Source organism: Petaurus breviceps, unplaced genomic scaffold (genome assembly GCF_028583685.1).
Source record: "Petaurus breviceps papuanus isolate PSGF00001 unplaced genomic scaffold, PetGlider_PUasm1.0 151, whole genome shotgun sequence".
Lineage (NCBI taxonomy): Eukaryota > Metazoa > Chordata > Mammalia > Diprotodontia > Petauridae > Petaurus > Petaurus breviceps.
Window position 1 is genome coordinate 996,862 of NW_027185712.1, and position 22,070 is coordinate 1,018,931.

At 41.7% G+C, this 22,070-nt stretch overlaps 3 protein-coding genes and 1 pseudogene across 4 annotated transcripts in view; 3 read left to right on the top strand and 1 right to left on the bottom strand.

Moving 5' to 3' along the window:
• Positions 1–3,420, top strand: part of PSTPIP2 (proline-serine-threonine phosphatase interacting protein 2) — a 90,873-nt gene extending 87,453 nt beyond the window's left edge. For both annotated transcript variants that reach the window (XM_069075370.1, XM_069075373.1), the window contains 2 exons: positions 806–863; positions 1,567–3,420. In XM_069075370.1, coding sequence (XP_068931471.1) covers positions 806–863; positions 1,567–1,573 — 65 coding nt within the window. In that variant the 3' untranslated portion in view covers positions 1,574–3,420. The remainder of the gene's footprint in view (positions 1–805; positions 864–1,566) is intronic.
• The window catches only part of HAUS1 (HAUS augmin like complex subunit 1), a 251,400-nt gene that overhangs the window by 140,263 nt on the left and 89,067 nt on the right, over positions 1–22,070 (bottom strand). The window lies entirely within an intron of this gene.
• Positions 11,417–12,008, top strand: LOC138153467 (large ribosomal subunit protein eL36-like; annotated as a pseudogene).
• Positions 19,616–22,070, top strand: part of EPG5 (ectopic P-granules 5 autophagy tethering factor) — a 139,811-nt gene continuing 137,356 nt past the window's right edge. Inside the window, exon 1 of the mRNA XM_069075376.1 lies at positions 19,616–21,365. Coding sequence (XP_068931477.1) covers positions 21,303–21,365 — 63 coding nt within the window. The 5' untranslated portion in view covers positions 19,616–21,302. The remainder of the gene's footprint in view (positions 21,366–22,070) is intronic.

The following is a 22,070-nucleotide window of genomic DNA, read 5'->3' on the forward strand; positions in this document are numbered from 1 at the left end:
TGCAGTCATTAACCTACAGTTTAGACCTCAATAGTTCTCTAAATGTTTCTTGTGTGTGGGTTTTATGTTGTGTTAAATAAGATTTAAACAGAATTTCACAGGGATTCTCTCACAGTGTTCAGTACTACCTTGGATATAAACACAACAAGATCTTCTAGACTGTAAGCCCTTTGAAGGCAGTGATTGAATCTTGTCTCTTCCCACAGTAATCTTGCATAGGGCAGGAAGTTCATAATTCTGGGTCTCATATTCAAGGGATTCCAAATCTACTAAATTATATTATTATCCAGTCCACATCTATACATCTCCACAAAGAAAGACTTGGCTAAATGCTTTGCAGAAATCTAGGCATACTATGTCTACAACATGGCCTTTGCCCCATCTTGTGATCTTATCTATAAGAGGAAATGAGCTTAGTTTGTCATGGCTTGTTTTTGATGAACCTATGCCAACTCTTAGTGATCACTTCATTCTTTTCAAAATGCTTTAAAGAAGTCCCTCTAATCATATGTCTCCAAATTTTGCCAGAATTTGAATTCCAGTTTGATAGCTTATGGTCTAAAGAATTCACCTAATGTTAAAAAATTTGGGACATTGGTTCATTTACATTTCTTCCATGTCAACTCATGTTTCACAACAGCAACTCAGCAATCTGATTGTCTCTTTTGTGTAACTCATTGCTCTACATACCTCATAAGATTGTTCTAAGAAAAGCACTTTGTAAAACTTAAAGTGTAATGTGTAAGTTATTTTCAGTGGAAAAAATATTAGCTTTGTCTTACCTTGTATTCTTTCTCTTTCACAGAGGATGATAATTACTCCTTGGTAACTAAATGCAATATTAACTCTAACCATTACCAACGGTAAGAACCTTTATTCCAGTTTGATATTGATTAGGCAAATTGTGTTGTGGAACCATTTTTTTTTTTTTGCCATTGAGAGACATAGTGAATTACCTCTGGGTTCATGGCACTGTTGAGGGTAATGCAGAGAATGCATGACAAAATGGAGAGAGCATGGACCTTGTACCCCAAAAACCTGAGTTTTAAGTCCTAACTCTGACACTAGCTGAGTGACCTTGGGTGTAAAAATAATTTACTTCTGAGCATCATTTTGCTCTTCTGGTAAAATGAGAATAATAGTACTTGTGCTACCTACTTCACTGGGCTATTGTGAGGAAAAGACTTTGTAGAGAGGTATACTAGTACATTGTTGGAGGAGCTATTTATTATAAAAAACAAATACTCTCAATAACCATAAAACTGTCAATATCAAGACAAGATCTAGGTCAGGGCTACATACATAGTAAGAGACTAATAAATCTGTTGTTTCAAATTGTTGAATAGTACAGAAAATTATATTTATCATTCTATGCACTTGCTCCCGGCAATTTCTTTTCCTCTCTTGGAAAATACACTTTTTTTGCCCCCACATATATGTGAACTTGAATGCACACACAGCCTTCAGACATACACATGCACACATATTCTTAGTCATCTCATACTAGAAGCTAGTCAGTCATGACTGTTCCCCTCTAATAGAATGTGATTTGTTATCCTCTTTCAGGAATTGAAGACTCTCAACCTGATGCTTTGACTTCACAAGGAGTTAATTTGGAGCAGATTTGGCTGCCATTTTGTATTAGTCATAAAGACTCTGAAGTTTCTTCTGTAACTTTTCATATTTTAAAGTGGTGGCCAAGTTTTTCTTCTACTTGTCATGGATGAGTTGTAAAAGTTCCTTGAAGACTATAAGATCCAGGCAGAAGAAATTCCTCTTCCCAATTAATGGTAGCAATTGTGAATAATCTTTTGTTTTCTACTGGAAATTCTGAAATGATTATAGAATTTGAGATTTGAATCTTTGTGTAGCTGAAACATCAGAAGAAGAGGTCATCAATGTGAAAGCTATTCTTGGTATCAGAGAAAATTTTTTGCTTTTATTTTTCTGGAGGGGGGAGGGCAGGGTAATTGGGGTTAAGTACTTGCCCAAGGTCACATGGCTAGTAAGTGTTACGTGTCTGAGGCTGGATTTGAACTCAGGTCCTCCTGACTCCAGGGCCAGTGCTATATTCACTTCGACACCTAGTCACCCCCTCAGAGATAATTTTACTAAGTAAAAAGGAAGTTCTGTTATTTCTGCAAAGTTTTCAGTAATAGTATTATTTCATTAGGGGAGAAGTCAGAATCTTAGAGCCAGAAGGGACTTTAGAGATTATCTGCTCTAGTTCTTTCACTTTCTAGGTGAGGAAACTGAGGCTCAGAGAGGTTATGTGATTGCCTAAGGTACAACAGCTAATGGTAAAGCTAGCACCAAGATGTAGGCCTCCTGATTTCCACCACACCTGTGTTTTCCCTCCCTCCCTTAATGTGAGCAGTAATACTACTGCTGAAATTTAAGCTAGTGTTTTTTTCCAGGCTGCTTTACTGTTGAAAAAAATTTAGGGCTGGTTAGAACCTATGATTTCATCAGTGAAGGCAACTTGTGGTATGGAAATTCTTGCAGCTGAAAAACTCACTGATAACTTGAAAGCTTAAAAAAAAAAATTGTTTGGGGGAGGCTAGGTGGTGCAGTGAATAGAGTACATGCCCTGGAGTCAGAAGGATCTGAATTCAAATCTGGCCTCAGGCACTTAACACATACTAGCTGTGTGACATTGGGCAAGTCACTTAACCCCAATCGCCCTTAAATTGTTTGGGGTACTGACCAATTTAGGTGATTACCCTGTATTTGTCAAAGGCTGAATTTGAACCTGGCTCTTTCCAACTTTGAGGCCAACACTTTATCTACTACACTGTACCACCTCTAATGAAAATACCAAGAACTAAAGTGTCACTCTTATTTTTAGGATAGATCACTGATGAACAGTATGTAGTCTATTCACTCTTCTTCATAATAATAATTTTGTGGCTATAAAATCACTGCTGGTTAGGTTTTCTCAGGGAAAACAAGTTTGTGTATATGTATGTATGCATATATATAAATATATGTATATATGTGTGTACAACCATCATACATCCACACATGAATGTGTATATACATATGTTGTACATCTAACACATGTATGTTTGTATATGTTTTAGTATACATGCATGCATATACATACACACATACAATGAACTTGGACATTCAAGCATATTAACTCCATACTTCAAGGGACACTTTGGTAGTCCTTCTGTGGTCCTAAGGTGTAATATTCACATTGATAGTAGTATTGTCATATAACTTCTAGAAAACTTGTAGCATCCTCAAGATGCTCAATAAATTTTAATCACCAATGTAAAATAATAATAACATTTATGTAAAACTTTTTTTCTTTAGCATGTTATAAATTTTAACACAAGGGACCCATGTTATTCTGTCTATAAACTGTAGATCGGTCCTCTAGAATTGTAGTCAATTAAACTGGTAGAAAGCAAACTGAATACTTACGATTTTCTTATGCAAGTGCCTAGTGGATTTGAGGGAGGTCAGGTCAGGAGGGTTGCAGAAACTGAATATCCTTTTGTGGTTATTTCAACATAGTAAAAATGGAGAAATTAAAGTATGATAAAGGCCATCACTTCCTCAAAACAAAAAATGTCAGAAAATTTTCCTTTATTGGGGAACTTTTGTTTGAGGGGGGAAAGCAAGGAAATTGGGGTTAAATGACTTGCCCAAGGTCACACAGCTAGTAAGTGTGTCAAGTGTCTGAGGCTGGCTTTAAACCCAGGTCTTCTTGACTCCAGGGCCATGCTCTACTCACTGCATTACCTAGTTGCTCCTGGGGAACTTTTTTTTTTTAAGTTTCATTTATTGTTAAACTTCCTCAGGGATTTCACTATTTTCTTTATTTATTGGAATCATATTAAGTCTAAAATTATATGGAGAGATTGATTTAAAGGGTTGCAAGCTTTTAAAAAATGTTGAGTTTAATTGTATTTTGCTTTCTATTTGTAAATATTTCTTGGGAAGAAAATGAAATGCACTGTAGTAGTTCTTGATGTTTTGTGTGTATCTCTTGAGTTTTTTCTTCTGGATTTTTCTTTCAAGGAAATTTTTCCTTTTTGATTCTGAATTACGCTCATTTATTTCAAGAAATATTTATTAAGGGCCGTTACATATAGAGCACTACGATCAGCACTGGGGAACATACAAAGTTTACATAAGATGTACTTTCTGCTCTGTGGAGCGTACACCCAATTGAAATTAAAATTACTGTTAGGCAGTAGAAAATGAAAATATCCTTTTGAGGCCTTTCAGGTATTGGAGGCCCCTAAAATATTTTAAATGAGTTAGAATTAGAGAAAGAAGAGAAGCAGTAACATAGGGTATGAGGAGTGGAGAGAAAGGGTGCCACATAGGGACAAAAGTGTTGAGCTTAAGAAGTATGGGAAATGTTGTTGTTATTGTTGTTTATCGTCCTTCCTTCTCAAAGAGGACCAGTGACATCAGGAGGGTGATGTCTTGACTTGCAAGTGAATTGGATTTAAGTGAGAGAGGGCTGTGCAAAGTCATCAGCCCCACTCTCCTCCAGAGTCATCAGAGTCCAGTGGCAAGTCTTATGTCAAGATGACTGGCGAAGGCTCAGCAATGTTATTAGATGGAAGCATGGCAGACAACTATTTGCCCACTTGTCTAAGTTATTTAACAACTAAACATGTGGCAAGTGGGAATGGTTGACTAATAGAGAATCAGTGAGGATGAGGCAGGAGGGCAAGGAAAGAGAAAGTTGATTTAAATGTATTTCACCCTGATTTACCTTTCTTCAAAAGAGGAGACCATTAATATCTTGGCCTTGACAATCTGCCAACTCTTTTGCAAGGGTGACTAATTGTGGGATCTTAAGATTTAGAGCTTGAAAAGACCTCAGAGACCACCTAGTTCTAACACTCACTTTACAGACAAGGACACTGAAACCCAAAGAGGTGAACCATGTTGCCTAATGTTATACAAGTGCAAGCTTCTCAGGCCAAGTCCTCTGACTATATACCTAGTGTTCTTCTTTACATTATATCAGGTTTTAGCTGATAAAAAGTCCTAGGACTAGACAGATTTCATAACAAAATTGACTTTTTGTCTAGAGCTAGCAGAAATCTCAGAGGACAACCAGTTGGAACCCCCTTATTTTATGAATGAGAAAATGATTAAGACACCTTGTCTGAGGTCACATAGGCAGTAAAATATCAACATGAGATTTGAACCCAGTACTCTTGGGTCTCCAGGTGTTCTTTTCATTTAACCACAGTACAGTTACATTGTTTGTTCTTTCATGCATTTATATATGAAATTGTTAATGAGGAATATGTATTGTTAATGAGGAACCAATCATAATAATCAATCAACAAGCGTTTATTAAATTATTATTGTGAGTCAGTCACTGCTAAACACTGGGGATACAAAAAAAAGAAGCACTCACCAAGTCTCAGGAGCTTACATTCTATAAGGGGAGACACAAAAACATATACAGAGAATATGCAAGGTAACAGGTGGGATGAGGAACTAGTAAAAGAGACTAGGGAGAAGTGGAAGTATAGGTAGTAGCAGAACCAAGACAGAGCAGAGTCATGAAACCCAGAGGGGAGAATGTCTATAAAGAGAGGATGGTCAACAGGTGAATGATTCAGAGAAGCCAAGAAGGATAGGCAGTGAGAAAAAGACATTCAGTTTGAGAATTTAGAAATCATTGGTAACAGAGCAATTCCAGTTGCTAAATCAGGCAGTCAGATTACAGAGAATTTGAAAGAAAGTGAAATGAGATGAAATCTCAAAACACCAATTATAGAGAATTTTAAGTTTAGGTGAGAAAGGGGAAAAAGATAAAGGAAGAATGGAAGATTGATTGCTTGGCATGGCACATGGCTCTGGGCTCACTCTCCTAAACCCAGCTAGCTAGCACTTGTGGGGCATTTCCCCATATTAGGACCGATACATTTCTTCTTCGAGTTCTCAGCGTAACCTGGAAGGTTGGGGGCTGGTCTCCTAATATTATTGAGCACAAATCCTTATACGGTATATCCCTCTCCCCTTCCAGATACTGATTGCCAATTAACATCTCCCCCATATTAATTCAACTAGGCCAATGAGGGCCCAGTCCTTCCATTACATTAGCATAGTGCTATGGTGTTCAGTCTTATGTAGGACAAAGAACATAGGACTGGGAAAGTTGGATTCTATTATACTGGTCAAGTTACTTAAACTGTCTAAACCTTAGAATCCGGGCCTTATGTGTAAAATAAGGTGCCTGGAACTACAAGACCAGTAAAGCCTTGTCAATCCCTGACACTCTCGTAGCTAGCACTGTGCCTTGCACATAGTAAGTCAGTCAGTCAGACAACCACCTAGTCACTTAATGTTTGTTAAATTGAAATGAATTTAATTGTATGATATTCTTGTAGAATGAATAAGGTGGAAATAATACGGTGTGGGAGCAAGAAAATGCCGCTAGATGGCAACATAGGTTACTTGAAAACTGGCTTAGGGAGGACACTTACAGAACTGGGTTTTCTTAAGACTTATAATCATAGGGGGCAGCTAAGTGGCAGCTAGGTGTCGCAGTGAATAGAGCACTGACCCTGGAATCAGGAGGACCTGAGTTCAAATGTGACCTCAGGACACTTGACACACACTTACTAGCTGTGTGACCTTGGGCAAGTCACTTAACCCCAATTGCCTTGCCTTTGCCCCTCCAAAAAAAGCTTTAAAAAAAAAGACTTTTTTATAAAAGACCTTTATAAAGGTTTGTATAAACCTTTATAATTTTGAGAAATCTAAATTTTCCATTTATCATTTATGATCCTGTCTACTTATTTGGTTAATGAACTCTTTCTACATCTCTAGATCCAAAAGATAATTTCTTCCTTGATCTTTTGTTTATAAGGTGACCTTTTATATCTAAGCCATGCATCCATTTGTAGCTTACTGTGGGCCTAACCCCTTCTTTTTGAGAAGAGGAAACTGAGACCCAGGCTTTGAAATGACTTACCCAAGGTCAGTCAAGTAGTGACAGGGCAAAAAGGTTGAATTTCAGCTCTGTTACATATGTGACCTTGGTCAAATTACTTAAATTCTTTAGGCCTTCCTCATTTGAGAAATAAGGGGGTTAAACTAAATAATCTCCAAGTTCACTGTTCTTTCCATAACAATGATGCCCATGAAAATAAGAATATTTCCAGTCTTTGAAGAAGCACCCTAACGCTCTGTGTGCTAGTGAGGAGAGAGGGTGGAGATAGAAGTACTAGTAAGTGGATAGAAAGGAGTTTAGACTATCTGTGCAGTACAGGGTTAAAGAGAAAGGGGTGTGTATATGTGTGTGACAATTAAGGTGTCCATAAACTGTATGCCTGATATGTGATAAAAAAAAAAAAAAAGTGGTTACCCTATCCATGGCATGGAGATAAGTGGTATCTCATGTGTTTGCTTTGTATCACACCCACCCTGGTCTAGACTTAACACCTCAGCACCCACTATAAATTTACTAATTCAATTTAGGAATTTGAAGCATTCAAAGTTTTACCCTAATACATTCTTGTAGATGTAAATTATTTTGGTTTTGCATGGAGAAGGCCTTTTTCTTCTTGCTTTCTTTGAGTGGTGTAAGCTAGGTAGTTGTAATTGGAATAGGAATTTGAAGATCTTCCTGCCTCTTAAAAGACCTAGGGGGAGTCTAAAGACCTCCCCTGCTGTGAAGATAAACTCTACCCTGATAGGCTGTATGTGGTAACATGGAGCCTGTGGTGGGAGGAGTTTACTGAGGAGAAGCAGAGCCCACAGGAAGCTGGTAGAGAGCTAGCCAGACAGTTGGAGACTATTGGAGACAGTTGGGGACAGAGGAACTTAGGCAAGGAGATAAAGAGTTTTGTGTGTAAATATTGATCTTGTATTGGTTTGTGGGAAGGCTGAGGGACGGTATGGCTCTCAGCATTATTATGGCTACTGAATATCTTTGATACTATGATGAAATTGGCTTACTGGTTTTGGGATTTGGTTTTCTGGAGTCTAAATAAATCCTTCAGCTTTATCCTCTATCTGGATAGTCTGGCATGTTTTGCAATGGAACATCATGTGATACTCATAGTCATGGTCTTTATTGTGATTGTGGGTGTTGTAAATATTGCATTGGCGCTACAATAGTATACCTTAAATTGGTTTGCATTAGAGCATATATAATTATTATTTTTAAAAATAAGGTATTATCCTTACTTTTTATTGATATTCAATAAATTCTTGACCAATAGACATAATGATTATTCAGTATTTATTCATCACCTTCTTTGTGACTAAGACAAGGGAAGGATGAGGCATGTTCCTGCAAGTTCCTCTAACATTTTGAAGGCAGGGGTTACAAAGATTCCTAACATGATGGAATTTGAAGTCTTTCCATCAAGCCTTTTTTGGTCTCCCTCTCTACACAAAGGAAATAAAAAGATTTTGATCTTGAAATAACCTTTGAGATGTAGTCTAACCCCATCATTTTTCAATGAAAGCAAACTAAGACTCTGAGAGTTCAAGTGCCATTTGATGGTATTGTGATGTTTAAAAAATTTGAGAGACATAGTTTCTGGGTAATCATTTTTATTAATAATGCTAGCATTTTATTAATAAAAGGAATGATTATTTGGTCATCTCTCTTGGACCAAAGAGGACTCATGGAACTGGGCTCTGTAGCAGCAAGCACCCCAAGCGTCCTCAGGGTTTGCAGCTACCACAGGTTCTTGGATCTGCTTTGTTAAAGGAAAGCAACTCAAAATGGGTTAACAAGCTTACTTTAATCAGTCAGACATATATTGTTTACCTTGTTCAGGGGAAATAGGTCAGCACCCCAAACTTCAAAGCATACAGGCAGAATTATCAAGACAGAAACAGATCAAGCAGACAGATTTCCAAACTGTCCAACCATTACATCCATACCCAGTCAACATCTGGGTTTCCACATCTGAGTTTTTCAAAGCCGGGGGACTCTCAACAATGGCTTCCCAGAATTCAGATCAAATCACAGAACACTTCTCAAAGTGAGTCCCAAAACAAAGCTACACATCAGAGCTTATATAGCCTTCTCCTGGCTCAGAGAATGTAACAACCTTATTGACTCACTGGCCAATCAAGAAGTATCTACTGAAAAACAAGCCTCCCCCACCCCAGGCTTCAGGTGCACATTAGCCTAGGGGCAGGGAAGATCTTTAAAATTTACATTCTTATTACAGCTCACAGTTTATATATCCCTAGGAGAGTGGATGTTCCTGAGGGTGGCAGCTCTGATTGGTGGACCTATTCTAATGAGGGCCTGGGAGAGTAATATGTCACTCCTGGATAAAGGGATTATCTCTACACCTAGACTACCCACAGCCCTGGGCAACCTAGACAGAGGATCTATCTCCACTGCTGGAGTGGAACACAAAAGGCAGGAATTCATTTTAGATTAGAAGTCTGATCTAGGGGGTGGCTAGGTGTCGAAGTGAGTGAAGCCCTAGAGTCAGGAGGACCTGAATTTGGTTCCGGCCTCAAGACACTTTACACCCACACCCCCCCCAACACACACACACAAACCTAGCCCTGTAACCTTGGGCAAGTTACTTAATCCCAATTGCCCTCCAAAAGGCCAAAAAAAAAGTCTGATATAGTTGAGTAGAGTAGCATTACCTAGAATGAGGAGAATGTTAATCCTATCGTCTATCAGCTCTGTCCTAGAGAAACTCATCTTTGGACAATGAAATAGGACAGGGAAAAAAGCATTGGTCTCCCAATTTTAATAACTGGCTATTATTATGAGAGAGAAATAATCATTTCAGTATCCTCAATTGGTAAACATTTATTAAGCACCTACTATGTTCCAGGCACTGGGGATACTAAAGGAGGCAAACTATAGTCCTTTCTCTCAATCAATGTTCAAATGATGGAAGAGGCAATGTCCAAACAAATATGTGTAAACAAGCTATATATTGGAATCACAGAAAATACTTAGAAAAGGGAAGGCACTAGAATTAAGAGGGGTAGAGAAAGGCTACCTGTAGAAGATGGGATTTTAGTTGGGACTGAAAGTGTTGAGGGTCATCATAAAATGATGTTAGGGTTAGGGGTACGCAAGACCCCAAAATACCAACATGTCTGGTCCTGCCTAATGAGTTTGACTCAAGTCTTCTCTCAGCCAAAGAAAAGCAAAGTTTATTAAAAGTTCACAGGGGCAGCTAGGTGGCACAGTAAATAGAGCACCTGCCCTGGAGTCAGGAGGACCTGCGTTCAAATGCGGCCTCAGACACTTGACACACTTACTACTTGTGTGACCTTAGGCAAGTCACTTAGCCCCAGTTGTCCTCCAAAAAGCAAAAAAAAAAAAAAGTTCACTATAATGGGTATAGATGGGTTAAGGAGCCTTGGTATCTGTGATGCTTGTACTGGAAATCGGGCCAGAATCCTCTGACACAGAATGACTCTGTGCTAGGTCATTCTCCAGCCTTTCTTCTTTCATGGAAGCAAGATGGGGTCTCATATACAGAAAGGTTGTGGTAGGAATCTAGGGGTGGTCTAGAGGAGGAGTTTGGGGAGGGTCTGCAGGAGGAGTCAGATGAGGTCAGGCTCCAGTAATGAGCGATTAAGGGTGGGAAGTTGCTGGAGGCTACCTGGATAATGGTGGGCTTGACCAGTTTAAGGGTGTAACAGATTTGGATATAGATATTTTGGGAGGATAAAGGATGGGAAGTTGTTGGACAAAGGAGGGCTAAAGATTTGGGCAGAGTCACAATGAAAGGCTTATGGCCTCAGGCAAATGCCTTACCCAGGAAGATTCAAGGAGAACTCAAGGGGGTTCCCAGAACCTGTACCACATCAAAGGGAAGTCAGGGAGATCTGTAGGTAGAGTGGAGGGGAAAGATAATTCCAGGCTTGGGGAAAAGCCAGAGAAAATGCTTGGACCTGAAAGCTGGCATGTCTTGTTTGTGGAAAAGCCAGGAGGTCAGTGATGTTGGATGTAAGGTGAAAGAAAACTAAAAGGTGAGAAAGGAGCTAGTTTATGAAGGGCTTTGAATGGCAAATAAAACCTTTTGTATTTGTTCTTGAAGGGAATAGGAAGCCACTGGAATTCAGTGAGTATGTTGTGTGTGTGTGTGTGTGAGACATGATTGGACCTGTGCTTTTGATGAAGTACAGCTCTGGAAACCCCCTAGAACTCTGATTGAATCTTCCCATTTGATGAGGCATTTGCCTGAGTCCATAAGCCTTTCTTTGTGGCTGGCCCAAATCTCTGTTACTAGCCTAATCCTCCTTTGTCCATCTAGCCCCCACCCTTGATCCTCCCAAAATATCTATACATCCTTAAACTAGCCCAGTCCTCTATTGTCTCATCTCCAGATAGCTTCCAGCTACTTACTACCCTTAATCTTTCATCACTGGAGTCAGACCTCATCTGACTCCTCCTGAAGACCCTCCCCAAACTCCTCCTCTAGATTACCCCTAGATTCCTCCCTCAACCTTTCTGTAGATAGGACCAATCTTACCTCCATGATGGCCCTGGAGAATTTTCTAGCACAGTCTCACTCTGTGATAGATTATTTTGATCTTCTTGTCCAGTACAAGAGTCACAGATACCAAGGCTCCTTAAGAGTCTACCCATTATGGACATATCCCAGAATTCAATGCTCTCTCCTCCCTTCTGCTGTGGCTGCCAGTGGGGTTAAGTGTGGCAGCCATGGCTATCCAGTACCCCATGGCCATGGGCCTCAACAAAGGCCACAAAGTTATGAAAAACGTTTCAAAGCTGTGACACTGCCGCTGCCGTGGGCTCTTGACCAAACACACAAATTTGTGAGGGATATGATCCAGGAGGTGTGTGGATTTGCCCTTTATGAAAGGCGGGCCATGGAATTGTTAAAAGTCTCCAAGGATAAGCGAGTCCTTAAGTTCATCAAACAAAGGGTGGGAACTCACATCCAAGCCAAGAGGAAAAGAGAGGAACTCAGCAATGTCCTAGCTGCCGTGAGGAAGGCTGCTGCCAAGAAGGACTAAACTGGACTCTACCAATCTTCCCCACTTACCCAATAAAGATTTGACAAATAAAACAAAATTGTATACCCATTATGGCAAACCTTTAATAAACATTGCTTTACTTTGGCTGAGAGAAAACTTGAGTCAAATTCATTTGTCAACTGGTATGTTGCCTCAAGCACCCCTAAACCTTAAACCTCATCATTTTGGGAAAATAATTTTAGTGACTGAATGGAGGATGAATTGCAGTGGGGACTCATAACTAGACCAACCTGCAGCCTCTTACAATAGTCCAGGCATGAGGGGATGGGAGCATGCACCAGAATGGTAGAAATGTCAGAGGAGAGAAGGGATCATATTGAAGTGATTTTGCAAGGTGAAGGCAACAGGCCTTGGCAACATTTTGGATATTTGGGAGGTGAGACACTGTGAAGAGTTGAGGATGATACCTAGGTTAAAACTCTAGGGGACTAGGGGGATTGTGTTGCTCTCCATAGCAATAGGGAAGATAGGAAGTGGGGAGGGTTTAATTGAGGGAATGAATTCAATTTTGGATATGTTGAATTTAAGATGTTTACTGGATACATAGTTCAAGATGTTTGAAAGATATTTGGAGGGGCAAAAATGGGGATTAAATTTAGAGGTTAGAGCATTATAAGTAGATCTGAGAATCATCAGCATAAAGAGGGTAATTAAATTTGTGGGAGCTGATAAGATCAAGTAGCATAGAGGGAGAAGAGGATCTAAAAGAGAACATTGTGAGAAAAGGCCAGGAGGCAGAGCCAAGATGGTGGCATAGAAGCAGGAAAACTCTGTGAGCTCCCCCCATAACCATCTCAAATACCTATAAAATATGACTTTAAACAAATTTTAGAGCTACAGAATCCACAAAGTGACAGAGAGAAACAAATCTCCTGCTGAAGGAAGCCTGGCAGGCTGGCAGGAAGGGTCCATTGCAGTGTGCTGGGAGCCAAGGCCAGCCCTGCCTGAACCCTTGGTGTAAGCCCCAGGGCAGTCCCAATGCCCTGGGATTTGGGGCAGTGGATTGCCACCTGCTGTGGTGGTTTCCAGAATTATCAATCCACAAATGCCAAAGACAAAGTAAAAGGTCAGTGTAGAACTCTGTTGGAATTGGGGGGAACAGAGGTGTGGTTTGGCCTCTGCTCCCCGAGTGAGAAGCGGTGGAGACATGGCAGCCGTGCAGCTGCCTCCATGTGGCTGCTTCAGAGCTCCTGGCCTGCAGATTGTAGGGGGGCCAAGTGAGCATTCAAAGGGTAATTGCTCTTGTTTTAACCTGCCTGGATCTGGATTGCGATCTTGGGTGGTGTCCTGAGGTGTGTGACCAGTGAGCCAGTGGGGGCTGTAGAGAAGGTGCCCTCCTAATTGCTCCAGCAGCTACAAAAACTCCAGAGATTTGGGACAAAGCTCTCTTCTCTGGAAGTAGAGTTCTATTGTGGCAAAAAGCTCAAAAGTCAAGTAATTGAGTGGCAACAAGAGCAAGCAAAGGAAGCAAAGCAAGCACAGCAATCCAACTTTAGATTCCTTTTTGGGGGGACAAAAAGGATCAAAGCATGGAACAGGAGGAAGACAACAAAGCCAGAGCTCCTGCACCAAAAGCTTCCAAGAAAAATATGAATTGGTTACAGGCTATGGAGGAGCTCAAGAAGGATTCTGAAAATCAAGTAAGAGGAGTGGATGAAAAACTGGGAAAAGAAATGAGAATGATGCAAGAAAATCATGAAAAGAGAGTCAACAACCTAACTGAAGAAAATATCACCTTAAAAAATAGATTTAACTCAAATGGCAAAAGAGGCCCAAAAAGCCAATGAGGAGAAGAATGCCTTAAAAAGCCGAATTTGTCAGATGGAAAAAGAATCTCAAAAGCTCACTGAAGAGAATAATTCCTTCAGAATTAGATTGGAGCAAATGGAAGCTAATGACTTTATGAGAAATCAAGATACTATTAAACAGATACAAACAAATGAAAAAATAGAAGGCAATGTGAAATATCTCACTGGAAAACCATTGACCTGGAAAATAGATCGAGGACAGATAATTTAAAAATTATTGGACTACTTGAAAGCTATGATAAAAAAAAAGAACCTAGAAATCATCCTTCATGTAATTCTCAAGGAAAATTGCCCTGATGTTTTAGAACCAGAGGGAAAAATAGAGATTGAAAGAATTCACCCATCACCTCTTGAAAAAGATCTCAAAAAGAAAACTCCTAGGAATATTATAGCTAGGTTCCAGAATTCCCAGATGAAGAAGAAAATATTACAAGCAGTCAAGAAGAAACAATTTGAATATTGTGGAAACACAATCAGGATAACACAGAATCTAGCAGCTTCTACATTAAGGGATGGAAGGGTGTGGAATATGATATTGAAGAGGTCAAAGGAGCTGGGATTAAAACCAAGAATCACCTACTAAACAAAACTGAGTATCATGTTTCAGGGGAAAATATGGTCATTCAATGAAATAGAAGGCTTTCAAGCATTCTTGATGAAAAAAAAAACAGAGTTGAATAGAAAATCTGACATTAAGATAAAAGAAGCAAGAGAAGGTAAACAGGGAAAAGAAAGCATAAGTAACTTATCAAAGTTGAACTATTTACATTCCTACATGGAAAAAAATAATTGTAACTCATGAAACCTTTTTCAGTATGAGGATAGTTGAAGGGATAATAAATATATGTATACATACATATATATGTCTATATAGGAGGATATATGTGTGTATAAATACCCGTGTTTCCCCGATAATAAGTCACTGTCTTATTATTTTTTTTGGACAGAAAAACACCAGAGGGCTTATTTTCAGGGGAGGGCTTATTTTAATGAACATTGACAGCAATTTTATTAAACAGGTAAATGTGAACAAAAAAATGTACCTTTATTCAATAATGAATTCAATAAAGAACAGGATGATGCGCTCACTGCTGCAGCTCTGATTGGATGCAGCTCGGAGTGCGGCGTGCGTTTCACCCGGGGGGGGGGGGGTACGGTGCATACAGAGGGTACTGTAATGTAGCATGTAGGGAAGGGGATCACCTTCACTACAGTAGCAATCTCAATAGGGCTTATTTTAGAGGAATCTTACATAGTAAGGGGAGGGCTTATTTTCGGGATAGGTCTTATTATGGGGAAACACGGTACATGTGAGTGTGTGTATATATGTGTACAGGTATACATAGACAGAGGGTACAGGATCAACTGAATAGGAAGGGATGATATTTAAAAGTTGAAATTGAGAGGTGAGAGAGCAATATAATGAGAGGAGATGGGGAGAGACAGAATGGGTTAAATTATCTCATATATAAAAGGCAAGGACTAGCTTACAATGGAGGGGAAGAATAGAAAGGCAAAAGGGAATGGGTCAACCTTACTCTCATTGAATTTGGCTTAGGGAGGGAAGTAGGGGGGATGATGGAGGGGAGGGTAATTTGAGGGGAGGGTAGTTAGAAGCATACACTTTTGAAAAGGGACAGGGTCAAAGTAGAGAATAGAACAAGTTGGGGGTGGGATAGGATGGAGGGAAATATAGTCTGTCTTTCACAATATATCCACTATGGAAGGAAATATTTTGTGTAACTATGATGAGGAGTCCTCTTGAGCCCTCTTTGAATCCTTGAGGTACAGGTTCTGGGAACCACCCTTGGACTCTTGATTAAATCATCCCATTTGATGAGGCATTTGCATGAGGAAATAAGCCTTACATTGTGCCAAGAGCCCAAGCCTCTGTTCCTAGACTTCCCACCTATTAAAATATCAATCCACCCTTGAACTGGCCTAGCTCATCATTGTCTGTAGTCTCCAGCTACTTCCCACTATTAATCACTCATTGACCTCATAAACTCCTCCTAAAGACCCTCCCCAAACTCTAGACCACCCCTAGATTCCTCCCACAACCTTCTGTATATCTCACCCCATGTGAGTGAGAGTGCCATAGAATAGTGAGAGTGCCATGGAAGAGGGAGAGTACCATAGAATGCCACAGAATAGTGAGAGAGCTGTGAGGGCGCCATTGAATGACCCAGCACAGACTTATTCTGTGTCTAATGCAAGCAAACATTTATTAAATTTTACTTTATTTTAGCTGAGAAGATTCGAGTTGAAGTCATTCGGCAGGACCTGGCGTGTTGGTATTTTGGGGTCTCCAGAGCAACCCTAAAGCTCTTAGTGGGTACCCTCTTCAACTACACATGTACAACCTATATTGAATCACTTATTTTCCCAGTAACAGCAGGTAATGTGGGAGAAAGGGAAAGAATCTGGAATGCAAAGTTTTAAAATCAAATGTTTAAAAAAATTATTATTAGTTACATGCAACTGGGAAATAAGATATACAGGCCCTGGGGTATGGTGATCCATCTTGCTCAACTAGAAAGTCGGAGGAGGGAAGGGGAAGGATATAGGAGAGCAGATTGGGGTAGGGATCACTGTTTTGGAGTAGTGGGTAGGGGAAAGATGGGAGAAAATTTGTAACTCAAAATCTTGTGGAAATGATGTAAACTAAAAATGAACATAATATTTAATTTAAAAGAGAACATTGTATGAGACCTCGGTTAGAGGGCATGATTTGGATAAGGATTCGGCCAGAGACTGAGGAGAATTCAGATTAAGTAGGAGAACCAGGAAAGAGTGGTGTTCCAAAAACCTAGAGCATGGAGAAGGAGAGGGTGATCAACAATGTCAAAGGTTGCAGAAAACTTGAGAGTGAGATTGAGAAAGGGTCACTGGATTTGGCAATTAAGCAATCATTACACTGCAGTTTCAGAATGATGAAGTCAGAAGTAGGATTGTAAAGGGTTGAGAAGAGACAATGGAGGCATCTTTCCAAGATAGCCTTTTAAAGGAGTTTAGCCACAAAGGGTAAAAGAGATATAGGATAGTTAATGGGGAATGATCAAGTGAAGATTTTTTGAGGATGGAGGAGACATGGGTATATTTATAGACAGTAGGGAAGGAAAGGGAGAGACTGAAAATGTGATAAAATGTGGATTATAGGGAGGGCAATCTGCTGGAGACAATGGAATGGGATGATTTGAATAGGTCTTGGTTAAGGATTAAGGTCTGCCTATAACTTGAGACAGGGAGCAAAGGAGGAGATTGTGGCTGAATATGAATGATAGTGAAACTGTTTTTAAAAGAAGGGAAAATACTTTTAGAAGAAATTTTAAATCTCTAGTGGGATTTTGAAAGGCCTACTCTATGGGAAAATATAAAGGACAGTGAAATAGTCTGAGTAATGGGTTATACTAGCCCATACTCACTCCGCTTCTGGTCAATTTTCTGTTACTCCTTTTTGGCCCTTGTTTGTTTAATCCTTTTGCTAGATTTGTGTCTTTTAGGCTCAGCACCCTTCACTTGCAGGTGACTCTTCTTCCAGAAACATTGTCATGCAATCTAACTAACCCATGGAACCTTCATGTCCGAGACCTATTACAAACAAAACTGGGGCCCCATTTGTGCTCCCCAAGGATATTCCTTTCTTTGTGGGATGAGTGGGCCAGAGGGTGTGAATTCTGGGGATGAGGTATGTGTTCCCTGGGATTTCTCGCACCCCCTCTGACTATTTATAATATCATTAAGCCCAGCACTTCTCCTTTAAAACGAGTTAAATGGGGTTTTTCGGACAATGTTCTAAAATCATAGCCTTAGATTATCTGCTGGCCTCTAGGTGGGGGTGTTTGTGCCCTAGCTAACACCTCCTGCTGCATGTATATCAATAATTATCAACAGGTAGAACTCCACACCAAAAATATACTGGAAAAGGCCAATTGGATGGAAGAATTTCATGAAGCCGTTAGTGCACCAGGTTCCTCCTCTTCCTCATGGTGGTCCTGGCTTTTCCCTATACTGGCCCCTTTCCTGGTCCTTGTCTGCTTAACCTCCTTGCTAAGTTTGTCTCTTCTAGGCTCAGTGCTTTCCATTTGCAGTTGATTGCTCAGGCTGGATATCAACCGAAGTTGCTACCCCTCACCCCTTGGATCTGGTGTCCAACAAATTCCGGACATTGGCCACCAATCCCACCCCTTAGATGGGACCCTGTGAGGCAGGGACAGCTCTACATCCCTTCCCAGCTGGAAGCAGTTCAAGATGAGACCATTGCCCCTGCCCCAAATGAATTCAGGCCCCATCTGTTTAAGGGGGAAATGATGGGGTACCTGGGGTCTATGTCAATCTGTGAAACCAACTTGTAAAACCAGTCTGTGACTTTGTAACTGCACTTTGTTTTGTAAAATTGTAACTGCAATTTGTCCTTTCCCATCCTTGAGCTCTGCCCCTTCTCCCTATCCCATACTCCACCTAGGCAACATCCTGTGACTCCTTTGTTCTTACTTAATCTCTTCATTTCTTCTGGGCCTGGCCCACACCCTCCTTTATCCTTGCCTTTTGTCTCCTTTGACCTGGCCCAAATGTTATCTAAACTATCTATTCACATTTTCCTCTTGGTCAGCTCTGACCTTTGTCTACGCACTGAGGCCCCTTCCGTGCAGTTAGCCCTGACAATGGCAGCCCTACCCTTTAAAGGTAAAAGCATGTACCCCTCTCACTTGCAGGTCCCGTAAAGGACTCTTTATCTGCTGAACCTATTGGGATTCCGTCCCTCGTCAATAGGAGATAAAGAAGTGGGAGGAAGAGCTCAAGATGAATGGTAGCAATCTTTTCTGTAAAATATAAACTCTAAACTTAGTGTCTTTTTTTTGAGGGGGGAAGGCAGAACAGTTGGGGTTGTGACTTGCCCAAGGTCACACAGCCAGTAAGTGTGTCAAGTCTCTGAGGCCACATTTGAATTCGGGTCCTCCTGATTCTGGGGCTGGTGCTGATAAGGGATGGCTATTAGGTTCAGCAGGAACTCTGATCTTATCTAAGACCAGAAAACCTGCAATAGCATCTGGAAAGAATTTAAAGTCTCAGGCTTAATTGGCGTGAGAGTTGAAAAAGTTTATTCTAGGGGCGGCCAGGTAGCACAGCAAGTAAGAGCACTGGCTCTAGTGTTGGGACGACCTGGAGATCGAATCCCGGGCTCGGACACTCAGCACCACACCCAGAAATAACTGGCCGTGTAACCTTGAGCAAGTTACTTAACCCTGATTGCTTAAAAAAAAAAAAAAAGAAAGAAAAAGTTTATTCTAGGCTTTACAGTGGGCAAGGATCCTTAGGAGACCTGCAAGTGAGAGGGGTACAGGCTTTTACTTTTAAAGGGTAGGGCTACCATTGTCAGGGCTGACTGGATGGATGTAAGGGACCTCAGTGCATAGTTAGTTTAACTTGGAGATGAGATTTGGGCCAGACTGGAGAAGACATGAGATTAAGTTAGGCCAGAGGAGTCAAAGTTGTTGTCTAGGCAAAGTTCAGATGGGGGAAGGGGCAGAGTTTGAGGATGGGAAAGGGAAACCTGATTCTACAGACTGATTTTACAAATTGTTGTTACAAAGTTTTATTGACTGATGTTACAAATATAGATCCCAAGCACCCCATCATTACTGATGTTACAAATTGGTATTACAAATTGAGTTTACAAATAGATTTTACAAACATAGATCCCAAGCACCCCCCTCAGTGCTCTATTCACTGCACCACTTAGCTGCACCCTCAGCTTAGAAAGAAGGGAGAGAAAGAGCCATGGGAGGTTTGAAGAATGAAAAGGTTCAGAAGAGTCACTATGCTCTAACTAGACACTAATTTCCAGCATTTGCAATGAATGTTTAAGAACGTCTCTAAAGAAGGTGGTCCTGGGTTCTGGAAGGAAGTCAATGCTAGGAAAAGTGCAAACTCTGGCTGGTCCCAACTAAGTGACATAATTAAGTGGTTATTACGTGCCTAGGATGCACTGTACTAGGTTCTGGGGATACAAAATCAAGAGTGAAAGCTCTTGGTCTCAAGAAGTTTATATGAAGACATACATTGAGAGAAATGATTTTTAATAACCAAGTAATATTGGTGAGAGCCAGGGTTTCTTCCTCCCCCCCCCCCCCCCATTTCCTCATTCAAAGCCCAGTCCCAATGAAGGACAAAGCTGATAGATGAGATTGCCCAAATCCTCAGGGTACAAGCTTTTCACCCCACCCAACTAGATGTCCGAGAGACCTTACAAAGAGAATCTAATCTAGGTGAATTCTGGCCCTAAGCTTCAGAAGTCGACTGGGTGGATCACTTTTGTGAAGACTGCCCCAGGCAGGGTGGTCAGAGTATGGAGGTAGTTTCTTCCTCCCAGAGGGTTGGGATCAGTTTCTGTCCCCAGCCCCTCATTAGAATAAACCCATTCCTCACAATAATGTTCATTCTTTCTTTGACTCCTGAGAGTGCTGCTGAAAAGTTTATTAATTATTCAATAGCCATAATTAATAAAATGATTGTCATTTGCCCAGAAATTTGTCTCTCAGATTTTTTCATTCCTCACGTAAACTCGTTAACTAATAGTAAAGTAAGCATACAATAGCACCGACAGCATTGTAAGTATACAATAGAACTAGTCAGTATACTAACAAACCCAAAGTAATTAACAAGTATATATCATAGTATCAAAGTATCAATATGAAATATACAATAGTATTAAAGTAATATACAACAGTACCAAGGTGACATATAGACAAATACTACTAATAAACTCAAAGTTAATTGATAGTAAAGTACAAAGTAAATAATATGTGGAAGCATTAGAGGACAGCTTCAGGGTTGGTCTAGGGATAATTAATTTTTTCGGCCACAGCACCTCCAAGATCTTCAGGGGAGGAAATACCTATACTGAAGAAGCAGTAGAATTTGAGAAGCCAACTTTTGGCTGAAATAAAAGAACAGAAAGGGCAGCTCCGTGAGTTCTCCATCTCCATAACGCAAAACAAAAACAAAAAGCAAAGCTTCCTAAGGACACAATGAGCGAGGTTCCAAAATGGAATGGGCCACTCTAGGGGGCCGTGGGGTCCCCAGCGCAGGAGGATTTTAAAGGATCGGACGGACGGGCCTAGCAGGGCTCGGGGTCAGGGCACCAGATGGCCCCTGCAGCGCCGGGTCTATGCCAGAGGAGGGGTGGAGGCGGGAAGGCGCAGGGCGCATGCGCTCTTCTCTCCCCTCCCCGCCGGGCTCCCAGCACCGAGGCAGGACTGATCTGGGTCACTGGGAGAAGCTGCGACTCCCGCGAGCCCAGCTCGTTCCCGGGAAAAAGCCGGCAGCGCGGGGTAGTTTGCCTTATTCCTAGGCCCGTAGGGCTTCGAGGTCCGACCCCTCGTAGGGGATTGGTGGAGGCGAAGGCCACGTGACGGAGGCCGGAAACTGAAGAGGACTGTGCGTGGGGAAGCATTTTGACAATAACAAACCCGGGTCAGAGCTGGAGCCGGAAACATGGCCGAGGCGGTGAGGCCCCCGCGTCGGACCAAGGCCAAGGCCAGCCGGGCTAAAACCAAGGTAGGGCTCTGCGGACCTACGTCCTCCCCATTATGCGTTTCCCTCCCCTTCCGGGTGGCCCCCAGCGTACCTCCCCCCAACCACTCTGGCGCGTCACAGTTGCTCCCCCTCCCTTTGTAGGCTGGGACGGTGACCCTACCTGGGCCCAACATTGGGTCCCCTCCTGCCCCCCAATCACAGACCCCAGACCTCCCTCACCCTCCAATCACAGACCTCGACCTTTTCCCAGCTTCCCAATCACAGACCCCGGTCCTTTCCCAGTCCCCCCCCCCCCCCCCAACACTCCCCCGTCACAACTCCCGGACCTGTCTCAGCCCCCCAATCACAGACCCTAGCCCTTCCTCGCCCTCCAATCACAGACCCCGATCCTTTCCCAGCTACCTCCCCCTGCCCCGTCACCGACCCCCTGCCATCGCCTCTTCCAATCACGGACCCCAGTTGTCCCCGACCCCCAGTCCCACACCTCGACTCTCCTTTCCCGTCTGTCTCAGACCCTGGCTTCCCCCGCATCAGAGACCCCGGTCTTCCGAACCTTGTCCCTGATGTTGATTCTCTTCTTTCCTAGTCAGAGACCCTGGTCCTCCCGAGTCTTCAGTCACAGACTCGGATCCTCCCCATCCCCCCATCCCAGACCCTGGCCCTTCCTCCCCTTCCCTCTCGAGTCTTCAGTCACAGACTCGGATCCTCCCCATCCCCCCATCCCAG